General features: G+C 44.0%; 1 protein-coding gene across 1 annotated transcript in view; it reads right to left on the reverse strand.

The window, feature by feature from the left end:
• The window catches only part of Exoc4 (exocyst complex component 4), a 735,179-nt gene that overhangs the window by 112,614 nt on the left and 610,330 nt on the right, over positions 1 to 12,235 (reverse strand). Inside the window, exon 14 of the mRNA XM_021164590.3 lies at positions 1,941 to 2,119. Coding sequence (XP_021020249.1) covers positions 1,941 to 2,119 — 179 coding nt within the window. The remainder of the gene's footprint in view (positions 1 to 1,940; positions 2,120 to 12,235) is intronic.

Raw genomic sequence — 12,235 nt, forward strand, 5'->3', positions numbered from 1 at the left:
TCATGAAACCCGTTGAGAATGGATGGACTATAAGTCCAATATGCTGTGCCACTCGAAATTTAAAAATGTATATAAAATGTTAGATATTACATATATAATGTGTATGTGTGTGTGTGTATATATATATATATGTATATATATATATGTATATGTATATATTTATAGCTATAGCTCCAGCTATAGCTCTGCCACAAAACAAACAGATCCCTTCTAAACATCACTGAGAAATATACCTGTATTCACAGGAGCCAAAAGAAACCAGGAAAAGCTGCACCTGGTCCCTATTCAGAGCAGTTTGCAGTTATTAAAGAGAAAATTAGCTCTCAATTTTCAGAGAGAGGAAGGACAGAATAGGTCTAGGAGAGAAAAGGTTGACTTCAGTGGCTGCTTGAGACAGAACTGTGATTATGGAACTGTAGAGCTGCAGTAGCCTTTCATAGACAGCTCTTGATGCAGACTGCTCAAATGTACCATGCCCAAACTACCCTAAACCGGTACAGTTTCTATCTGTGCAGACTTCTGAGAATTAACATGTGTAATTTTATAATTGGATGAAAATATTTTCCTTAAAGTGTAAGTGACTCTTTGACAGAGTTGCTAACCACACTCTTTGTCCCCACCCTCTTCTGCTCTGCATCAGCTGTGGAGAGGGAAAGTGCCCAGCACCAGAGGGCACAAGCAATGAGCCTTCCCGGGATCTCACAGACTCTGCCTGTGGGCCTGTGTTTCAAGGAACAATTTAGTGATTTTATCCATTCCTTTTCCACTTCTAGGCTGCAATTGTGATTACTGTAAAACAATAACTGCTGCAATTGTGATTACCGTAAAGCAATAACTTCTCAAAGGACACTGATAGTACGTCACTACTCGCAGCTCAGTCATGCTAAACATGGCCGTCCCTCCTGATGACCCTCCGACTGCTGGCCCTGACAGGATGATCTCACTGCTCTTTCCCAAGTTTGCTTTTCCTTATTCAGATTCAATCCCTCCACTCACACATCTAAACTTGCTTTCTTCTTTGTCCATCCTAGTTTTCCTCGGTCTCTGTTTTACATCGTGCGTACTCTTGAGCCGCTGCTTTCTAAGAAGCATGTATTAGTAGTGGCCACAGTGATGTCCTAGCACTTGCCCTTCCAGAGAGCCTGGGTTCTGTTTCCAGCACCTACATGGTAGCTCATAGCCACCTATAACTCCACTTCCAGGGGACCTTGTAATTTCTTTGGTCTCCACAGGTACTAGGCATACATATGGTAAACATACAAATGCAGGAAACACACACACACATAAAATAAATCTTCATAAAAGCATTTATTCTATAGTAATTAAAGTTTATGTGCCTTAAAGTTTTCTAATTATTTTTCTTTGAAGCATTGATCCTTGATATAAAAAGGATTCTCATTTTCATTTCATACCCTAATTCTCAGTATCTTAAAAATCTGTAACTGGTATTTCTCAGCACGCACTCTTTTTTTTTCTCCTGAACGATTGTGGTCCTTATTACTTCTGTTTTCTATTTCAAGCCCTTCTACTATTCTCTTTTTAGATACATTTTTATCAGCTTTCCTCTTGTTAGAGAAGGAACGCAGCCATGCACCCAGGCTCTTGGAGAAGTTGCTGGAAGGAAGACAAAGGGATTGCTTTCTGCTCTTGAGACCCAGTGTTTCCATAGTCCAGGGTGTAGTGTTTCTAGGATTGAATAAGGAGCCCTGTGACATGAGCCTTTTCTGGCTCCTCCTACCCCACAGAGGGAAGCTGAGATGAGTTCTTCCCCAGAATCTCAAAGGAAGAGAAGACGCAGTATGAACAGAATTCAAACATGGCTCTGACAGTCTGGGTCATGCTTCATCAGATGACAGGCAACACACTCCTATTCCAAATAAAAGCACTTGGACCAGCTCTGCTATCATCCTGCAGCTCCCCCCGGCCCCCAAGGCACTTACTCTGGGATGTAGAAAGGTTGGAGAAAGCTGACTTTGTTCGACCTGCCAGCCATTCCAGGCTTTCGTGCATGTTGGCCAAGGCTTTGAGGTCACTAACGTCACGGAGAATGTCTTGTGGAGGAATGAGTTTGTCACCAAGGTTTCCAATCAGGACTTCAGACTCCTTGCCAAAGGCTGCCCTGAAAAACAAACAAACCATGCCTCACTTATTGCTTGGTAAAGGATGGAGACAGGTTTCATGCACTTAGGTTAAAAAGAGTCTGAAGCAAATAAAATATAAGCATCAATGTATGCTTGGAGGAACAAGCATAGGGTCATGCAAAAGCAAGGTGTGGCTCCTTTAACTCACGGGGTTTCCCAAATGCTCTGGGGGTGAGGAAGTTACATGGCGCAATAAAGGACAGGTCAGGAAGGGACTCTCGAGACCACCTGGCTCAGACACAGCAGGGATGAAAATTTCATGATTTTTTTAAGGGAGAAGAGGAGAAGAGAGGAAGAGGGAGAGAAAGAGAGAAGAGGGACAGGCTGCTAATATGAGGAGAGCTCACTTGGAGTTAAGTTACACATGTGGATAAGCAGAGCTAACAGCAGAGGAGGCTGAAAGAGGTGCCTTGAGCCTTTTCTAAGTCCTAAGGCTTTAAAAACTCAAAGCATCTTAGTGAACAGATGTGGGGGCGATATTTGAACAGAAAAACACAATTTAAGCTTTGAGTAAGTAGTGAGTAGTAATATGAAATACAATAAAACAAATTCTTTCTTTTTTACATTTCATATGTTATCCGGTTTCACAGGCACTTAAGATCTAGTACCAGAGACAAACAGAACTTAAAATCCAGCCCCAGATCTAGCACCGAGACAGAAACCCTGTGGTGACTGAAGTGCTGCTAACGGTGTCTGACATTACTACATCATTTCAGCAGAAAGGATGCTCTTGAGGTAAGGGGCTGATTTGGGTATGCTGTGGTGAAAGGGACAACAGAGCACACTAAACCGTGCAGGGGAAACTTGAGCATGTTGACAGACACTACCTGTGGTCTGAGGAAAGGCACTTGAGGGTGACTGACCCTCCAAATGCCACATCTCTAACTAGCTTCCAAGTGATGCTTGGGTAAAAATTAGTGCCCAGGTTTCTAAGTTGAGAAAACCAGGTATGAAGCCTTAGTCTGTTGCTTGCTGAATATGTGATGCTGAAATTCCCCATGTGATACTTCTGGTAGTGATGGCACCGACCTTTTCTGCAGTAAAGTGAGGACCAGGTAAGGTAGTTTTGAAAACTTTTCACTGGGAAGATATCAATAATCATAAAAACACAGTCTCTATATGCCCATCCACCAGTTTTACCACCAGCAACTCACACTGAAATGTGTTTCTTGTCTTCACCCCCTGCCAGGGATATTTAAGCATATAACACAATGCCTGAATTGCTTAACAGAAACCATTAAGTTTTTAAAAATGCTTTTTATTAGATGTTTTCTTTATTTACATTTCAAATGTTATCCCCTTTCCTCATTTCCCCTCCACACCCCCCATCCCTTCCCCCCTCCCCCTGCTCAATAACCCACCCACTCCTGCTTCCCTGTCCTGGAAGTCCCCTACACTGGGGCACTGAGCCTTCACAAGACCAAAGGCCTCTCCTCTCATTGATGTCCCACAAGGCCATCCTCTGCTACATATGCAGCTGGAGTCATGAGTCCTTCCATGTGTACTTTGGTTGGTGGTTTAGTCCCTGGGAGCTCTGGGAAGTACTGGTTGGTTCACATTGTTGTTCCTCCTATGGGTCTGCAAACCCCTTCAACTCTTTGGGTCCTTTCTCTAGCTCCTCCATTGGAGACCCTGTGCTCAGGCCACTAGGTGGCTGTGAGCATCCACTTCTGTATTTGTCAGGCACTGGCAGAGCCTCTCAGGAGACAGCTGGAAACTATCAAGTTTTAGTTATTATTTTTCTTAGGGCTATTGGGAAGGCTAGTTATTTATAAATGACTCAAGGTATGTGCTGATAAGTGCACTAGATAAGAGTGAGCAGTGGGAGGTAAGTCCCAGGGATAGTATTGCAGATGGAACCTTCCAGCAATACAGTTAACTATAGAGGTGAATTCCTATGACAGAAAACCCTGGTCTCCTACCTAGTGCTCCTTATTCCAATTCTGCCTAGTAAAAGGCCCTTCATATTGTTGTGGGTGAAAATGTGCCCAATGTCAAAATGATAGAACAAACAAACAATCTCACCAAATCTCCCCATCCCTCTTGGAGATGTAGTTCTGAGTGCTATGTGATAGGAAATCAGAGCTGTGTAGGAGACAACTCTCTGAAGTGATCATTGTGGACAAAGACCACTTTTCTCTATCCCCTGTCTGGCATGCAGCCATAGCAGCTGAGATACAGTGGCTCTTCTGAGACAGCAGGAGACTCTGCGAGAGGAAGTCATTGCTAAGAATAATGGAGCCTAAAGATAGATGGTGCAAGCATATTTGTGACATCACAGGTGCCACACTGCAGCCCCAGACAATACACTTCTGGGCTTTGTGTCAGAGAAGAGAAAATGAAAGCCTTATTGTTTGAGCTGCTGCTATTTCTACTTTGCTAGTCGTTGCTAAACGCAATTTCTGACTGACCAGATCATCTAATTAGCATAAGTGAGGTCATCCTGAGAAAACTTCCTCTGAATTTGGCTGTCCTTAAAATCTAGTTACTGGGAAAAGCAAAATGAAGTCTCCTTCATGATGTGAGAACAGCAAACATCTATAATATCTTCCCTTGGGCTAGGCTGCAAATATCTACTTTTCTTAAAATGTCCTTATAAATCAACTTTTCCAGCCCCTTAATCACCTTTGATAGATATAACACATAGTATGTCTCCGAGCTGGGAGGCTACAAAGCAACAGGGGAAGCAAAGAGCTTTGAAAGCCAGGCTTGGAGCCATTTTTATGCATGCAGGTCTAACCCTGGGTGGAATGTGACAATCAAGACAAGTGTATTTATGCAGAAGTCTAATCCATGTGTGCAGGTCTGTGGGCCCCAGGCACTGCATGCTGGTCCTCTTCCCTCCGGATCAGTGACATTTGCTTAACCTCCTCAGACAGGAGAGCAATAGACTTAGAAAAATACAAACTGCCTCATGTTGAATACATAGTAGACATCTCATTTGACAGGAATCCATAATCACCCCCTAACAACCTGGAAGACGCATAGAGACCATGACATGGAGAATAACTGATTGACAGCTATAACCATTTCACACACAAAGTCATTCCTTTGAGGATTTGTGTATGTGTGAAAGAGCCTGTGGAAGAGTCTTATGTGTTAAAGTAACCTTAGCGAGATGCCTGGCTGCAGATTTATTTTTAAACTCTCTGATTTACTAAATTGAACCACATCAACACTATAGAGCCATTAGAAATTATTCAATAGAGAACTCTTAATACCACAGAAACTGTTTGGTGTGAATATTTTTAGTGATGATATGTAGTTGGCTCAAATAAACTATTATTACACTGTGTGCACAGTATATGATAGAAAGAGAATAATGCCATATATGGATCTAAAGAATATTGGGTATTTATTTGCCAAAAACTGTCAACTAAGGGACTTGAACATTCTTTTAAGATCTTGTGTATCTTCCTAACTTTCTTCAGCAAACAGGAGGAGACATTTAAGCAGGCTTGCTAGGAACCCTAGGAAGGGAGACAGGAGGACACAGAAATTATAGACACCAGAATGATACTAGGAGGAGTCTGGCTGGCTTGTGGCTGGCCTTGAAATGTGGAAAGTGTGCTAAAGATGCAGCCAATGTTTCTGTAAATATCTCACCACCATAATGATGGCTACTGACAACTGGATGAGAATAATTGCTTGAGCCAGAGCCAGAGAGCCAGAGAGCCAGAGAGCCAGAGAGCCAGAGAGCCAGAGAGCCAGAGAGCCAGAGAGCCAGAGAGCCAGAGAGCCAGAGAGCCAGAGAGCCAGAGAGCCAGAGAGCCAGAGAGCCAGAGAGCCAGAGAGCCAGAGAGCCAGAGAGCCAGAGAGCCAGAGAGCCAGAGAGCCAGAGAGCCAGAGAGCCAGAGAGCCAGAGAGCCAGAGAGCCAGAGAGCCAGAGAGCCAGAGAGCCAGAGAGCCAGAGAGCCAGAGAGCCAGAGAGCCAGAGAGCCAGAGAGCCAGAGAGCCAGAGAGCCAGAGAGCCAGAGAGCCAGAGAGCCAGAGAGCCAGAGAGCCAGAGAGCCAGAGAGCCAGAGAGCCAGAGAGCCAGAGAGCCAGAGAGCCAGAGAGCCAGAGAGCCAGAGAGCCAGAGAGCCAGAGAGCCAGAGAGCCAGAGAGCCAGAGAGCCAGAGAGCCAGAGAGCCAGAGAGCCAGAGAGCCAGAGAGCCAGAGAGCCAGAGAGCCAGAGAGCCAGAGAGCCAGAGAGCCAGAGAGCCAGAGAGCCAGAGAGCCAGAGAGCCAGAGAGCCAGAGAGCCAGAGAGCCAGAGAGCCAGAGAGCCAGAGAGCCAGAGAGCCAGAGAGCCAGAGAGCCAGAGAGCCAGAGAGCCAGAGAGCCAGAGAGCCAGAGAGCCAGAGAGCCAGAGAGCCAGAGAGCCAGAGAGCCAGAGAGCCAGAGAGCCAGAGAGCCAGAGAGCCAGAGAGCCAGAGAGCCAGAGAGCCAGAGAGCCAGAGAGCCAGAGAGCCAGAGAGCCAGAGAGCCAGAGAGCCAGAGAGCCAGAGAGCCAGAGAGCCAGAGAGCCAGAGAGCCAGAGAGCCAGAGAGCCAGAGAGCCAGAGAGCCAGAGAGCCAGAGAGCCAGAGAGCCAGAGAGCCAGAGAGCCAGAGAGCCAGAGAGCCAGAGAGCCAGAGAGCCAGAGAGCCAGAGAGCCAGAGAGCCAGAGAGCCAGAGAGCCAGAGAGCCAGAGAGCCAGAGAGCCAGAGAGCCAGAGAGCCAGAGAGCCAGAGAGCCAGAGAGCCAGAGAGCCAGAGAGCCAGAGAGCCAGAGAGCCAGAGAGCCAGAGAGCCAGAGAGCCAGAGAGCCAGAGAGCCAGAGAGCCAGAGAGCCAGAGAGCCAGAGAGCCAGAGAGCCAGAGAGCCAGAGAGCCAGAGAGCCAGAGAGCCAGAGAGCCAGAGAGCCAGAGAGCCAGAGAGCCAGAGAGCCAGAGAGCCAGAGAGCCAGAGAGCCAGAGAGCCAGAGAGCCAGAGAGCCAGAGAGCCAGAGAGCCAGAGAGCCAGAGAGCCAGAGAGCCAGAGAGCCAGAGAGCCAGAGAGCCAGAGAGCCAGAGAGCCAGAGAGCCAGAGAGCCAGAGAGCCAGAGAGCCAGAGAGCCAGAGAGCCAGAGAGCCAGAGAGCCAGAGAGCCAGAGAGCCAGAGAGCCAGAGAGCCAGAGAGCCAGAGCCAGAGCCAGAGCCAGAAAACAATAGTCATAACTCCTAAAGTCCTATGTTTTAAACTGATCCTTTGGGAAGAGCCCCTTCATAGCCAGATGGCCAACAAGCACACACAGTCTATGAAACTGAAGAAGTATGTTAAGCCTCTTAAGCTTGAATTTTACCACACTTAAAAAAAAAATCTCTAAAAACCTTGATCTGACAAGGATTCATTTAAGAGAATTTTGCCAAGAGTGTTAAATCTGTTTAACTTAATTTTACCACACAATTATAATCTTTAAAGAAGTCTATCTGACAAGAATTCATTTCAAAGAATTTTGCAAAGGATGCACAAAATTGTCTCCATTTAGAACTTAAATAATTCTGTTATCTACTGAAAGGAAGAGGAAAAAAATCTGCATTTTCAGCAGGCTATATTGAATTATGAAAGAAACATCATAAGTGGTTTCAAAAGTGATTGATTTGAAGATTTGAGCTATGTCAGACATGACACATACCCATTTCTGTCTCTTCCCTTGTGCTTGTTCCCTGCATCTTTCCCCACCATTTCCTAGTGCTGAGCCCAGCTTGGAGGTAACAGCCCCCAGATCGTGGAGCATGGTGCCTGGAGGGCAAGGATCACTGTGTCAAAGTAAGAACAGGGAGGTGCAAAGACCCACGCCAATGGCTATGTAGATAGACAGACTTTTCCTTCCTGAGCCTGACAGTGCCAGGTTCACATGAAATGGGCACATGGGATATGGGATTGCCTTCCTTGTCTGAAAGTTTTCTACCAGTCCCTCTGTTAGGTCTATTCAGGGTCTTATTCACAGCCACAATATCTTGTCAACAACAATGTTGTTGACCAAGGATGAAAACAGTGCATACCTGGCCTTCCCTTCTCCAGCCATAATTCAGAAGGTGCTGGCAAGTTATAATAGTGGGATGGCCTGGGCAGAACCCAGTTCTTGCCAGTCAGGAAACTACTTATAATATCGCTGTGCCAGAATACTTGACCCAAAGACCAATCATATTGCACCCCTTAATAATAAGGAAAGATGAGTCTGGGAATTCAGGATTAAAGATAGAGTCTCTTCTTTCATCAGTAATACTACTCATGGAATTTGTTCTTTCCCTGTCAGATTTGGGCTAAGTCAGCCTTGGTGGTGCCCAGGAAGGAGTACTTCTGCTGGAAGATACAACAGTGGCTGCATTTAGTTGGAAGGAGAACTTGTCATTGGGATGTTTTGAACTTCTCACATGACTGAACCAATGGCAGAGAAAGATTACTTGGATGCCTAGGAGTCACCTAATTTTCCAGGGAGAAAGTAAGTTGCCTCATTGCAATAGGATTAGCAGGATCATGTATGCTTTTAGTAATTTCATGTTCATAGTAACCAGTATGCTAAAGTCATGGTACACAGACAGAGGTAGGCTCATTAGGAATTCAGGTCTTTAAGGAACAAAGGCTAGAGAGAGACAGGAGAGAGCATTGGACAGCTGAGGCACTGGCAACAGGCAAGGGCAATATGGGGCAGGTGGCTGCAGTGCGTGCTTCTCACTCCTGTTATGGGAGCAGACAGACAACAGTGGCAAACTGGCATGCCAAGACAGGCAGCAACCAATGCTGGTTTGTGCTTTTACTTTATCTGCTATTTTATTATATCAAATAGATGAACAAGGTTTCCTGTTTCCTTACATCCTTGCTAAATTTGCTACTTCATGATTGTTTTTATTTCTTGTCGTTAAATAAAACCATCCTCACGCATGTATCAGAGCATGTAGAGGTCCCACAGTAGAATGCAGTGATTCAGGAGACTCTGAGTCTCTCCTGCAGGGTGGAATAGTAGAGAATAGCTTTATGCGATGAGTAATTATCTATACTGAGGAAGAGCATGGCTTTCTAAGATAAGAATGGCGAAGAATGAGTAACAGAGGGTAGATCTTTCTAGGATCTGTAATTCATTCCTGCCCTTCTTGTGGTTCTGACATATATTGGAAGAATGTAGCACAACCCTTGCTCAGTGTAAGACATCCAAGCTCTGAAACCAGAAGCCTTGGTGGAAAACTGAAAAGCAAAGAAAAGGAGAAGCAGTGCATTTGCCCTGCAGCAGTCAGTCCTGTCCCTTGTAGTCATGGTTGCCTCTTTTGTGTGGTTCTCTATACCTTACTGTACCCTAGCGTCCATGGTCTCTACTAACATGTGGCCTTTCTGGCATTTCAGCTATCAGGTGGTGTGGAGGCCCTATCATTACTGTGGTTAACATTAGCATCGTCTGTGTGCTACTCGGATCCTCATTAACCCTGGGGACCAATTCCTACACTATGTTCACTCTGAGATCACTACATGAAGTGGCCCGCCCAAGTTGCACTTTGATGTATGTAAGATTCAATACTGATACCCATATTAATTCTAATGCGAATTAGATTCTTTGACAATTTGATTGGGTGGTTCTATTGTATAGGTAAACAAAGTGAAACATGTTACTATAAACTATTAAAAATCACTGAGGAATTATCTGGAAGAGATTAAACTGATGAAAGTTATAGCAGGCCAGGTCACCTGCCTGGATTCCTAAAAATACTGACTGGTTCTTATAAGATATGACAATGACACTCGCATTTTCACACTTCTGCTCTTTACAACTGCTAAACCTTCAGCCTTCTCAAACTTCTAATTTGTCCTTGTCAAAAATGATAGGGGTAGAATATCACTGATGGTTCTTTAATCAGGTTTTCAAAATTTGTTTTTCTGAAATCATCTCAGTACAATTAGGGAAGACACTTGACATCAACCCATGGCTTCCGCATGCATATTTACCTGGTCTCTCTCTCTCTCTCTCTGTCTCTGTCTTACAGACACGCATCCGCATGCACGTACACAAGCACGCACTACTTTTGAATGGCTAGATGAGGCTACAGTGTACAGAGACTGATCTGGGACAGGGTGTTAGGTCCTCGGTGTATTCTTTGGAATTAAGTCATAGGTGGGTAAACACCAACAGCTTCTCTTTTCTTGCATTTTGTTAGAGACTAAGAAATAAATATTCATTTTATTTTATTTTTTTTTCAGTTAAAGAAATAACAGGGTTTGTTGGATTCTACTCATTTAGGAATAATAGCCAGCAGTCAGTTCACCAAGGTACAGTGAAGCAGGGTGGACAGGGATGCCCACTTGTTCCTCTGTGCTTTAGCTCGGAATGCTTACTGGGCACAGAGCACCAGGCATAGTGACTTATGATGTTCTTTACGTTAAATCCACACTTGCCTCCCTTTAAGTAACTAAGAATGTAGTTTCTATCTCTATGGATTTTCTCATTTTGGACATTCATGTATAATTTCTACCCATATCCAGGCTTACTATTTTCTTTCATTTTGCATATTTTTAGGATTCATCCATTTTGAAGGATGTAGCAGTACTTTGATATTTTCATATTTGCAAATAAGAATATACTACCTGATATATCAATTCATCTAGTCAGCATGTGAGTTTACGTGGTTGGTTTCCCACTTTAAGTAGTTATGATGATGCTGCTAAAAACATTTGTGAACACAACTTTTTTTCTCTTTCTTGCCCCTCTCCTCTCTCTTCCCTCTCCCTCCCCTTCTCCTTCTGTCTCTTTGACAGACTCCTGTTATGTAGCTGAGGCTGGCCTGCAACTCACAGTTCTCTTGCATTTGCCTCCTGAGTGCTGAAATTGGAGATGTGTGTTCTGACCTTTCCTCCCTGCCTTAGCACAGCTGATTTACTCAGGCCTTTGTGTTGTTAGGCAAGCATTCATTCTGCAGCCCTAGTTTACTCTTAGTTGATCCAAGGGCGCAATAGGTTTCCCAAGGAACTAGCTTTAGGATTCTCCTGCCTCAGCCTCCAGAGTAGCCGGGATTATAGGCTTGTGTCTACATGTGCAGCTATGACATTATCTTGTATACATTTTGTGTAGATCTATCTTCACTTGTCTTGGTGCATATACCTAAAAGTGGACTCACTGGACTGCATGACAATACAATCTTTAACCTCTGAGGGACTGCTTAAGGGTTCAAAATCCCATGTCCTTGTCAATAATTGCTATTATCTGGACTTTAAAAATACAGTAATGGTGTTTTGGAGCAGAAGTCTTAATTTGCATTTTCTTGATAGCTAATGATCTTTCTGTGTGTTTGTTAACCATCTGGGTTACCTTCTTTAGAGAGATATCTATCCTGATTTGTTATTACAGAGTTTTTACTTTTTAGCAAAATTTTACAGCAAATTTTCCTTCATGCTAGCCCCATCCTATACTGTATCACAGGTTCAAAGCTACCTCAATAGCCATGAGCATAGTCAGGGCTCAGAGTCTGCTATCTATATGAAAAGCAATACTCTGCAGCAAAGAAATGGCAATTATTGGCAGAGATAGGCTTGGGATAATTTGTGATGATTAAAGATTAATGGGATCATGTCAGAAGAAAACAACATTCTTCTTGTCTTTATTTTAGATGATCTGATATCCCTCTCCTCCAAAGAGTAAAAGCAATAATGACTTTGCTTTAGCCATAAATAGGAAATGGTATTGAATTAGCTCCCCTGTCATGGTACAACTACAAATGGAAGAAATAATTAAATGGCTGATCAGATGCTGAACAAGAGGCAACACAAACTGTGATTCTTGAGAGAAGGCAAAGAAGGAAGTAGCCATCTCAGCTTATCCAACTGGTGACATTACCTAGATGAAAGTGCAAGCAAATACACACACACAGACACACAGACACACATTTCTACTATACGTATGTGAGTATCCATATGAACATCTCTTAATTAATAAGTATAGAATATATCATCAAAGTAGGGAGGCATATAGATACACCCACTACAATAATACCTTGAAGAGTGATGCAGACAGAGGACATTCAGGGCCATTATGACAAGTATAGTAAATTAAAAGAATTGGGTTCATTTCAGAGTGAATCATTTGACCATAAGAGAACCACATTATGAAC

This window comes from Mus caroli, unplaced genomic scaffold (assembly GCF_978045245.1).
Source record: "Mus caroli unplaced genomic scaffold, Mus_caroli_1 scaffold_7, whole genome shotgun sequence".
NCBI classification, from domain to species: domain Eukaryota; kingdom Metazoa; phylum Chordata; class Mammalia; order Rodentia; family Muridae; genus Mus; species Mus caroli.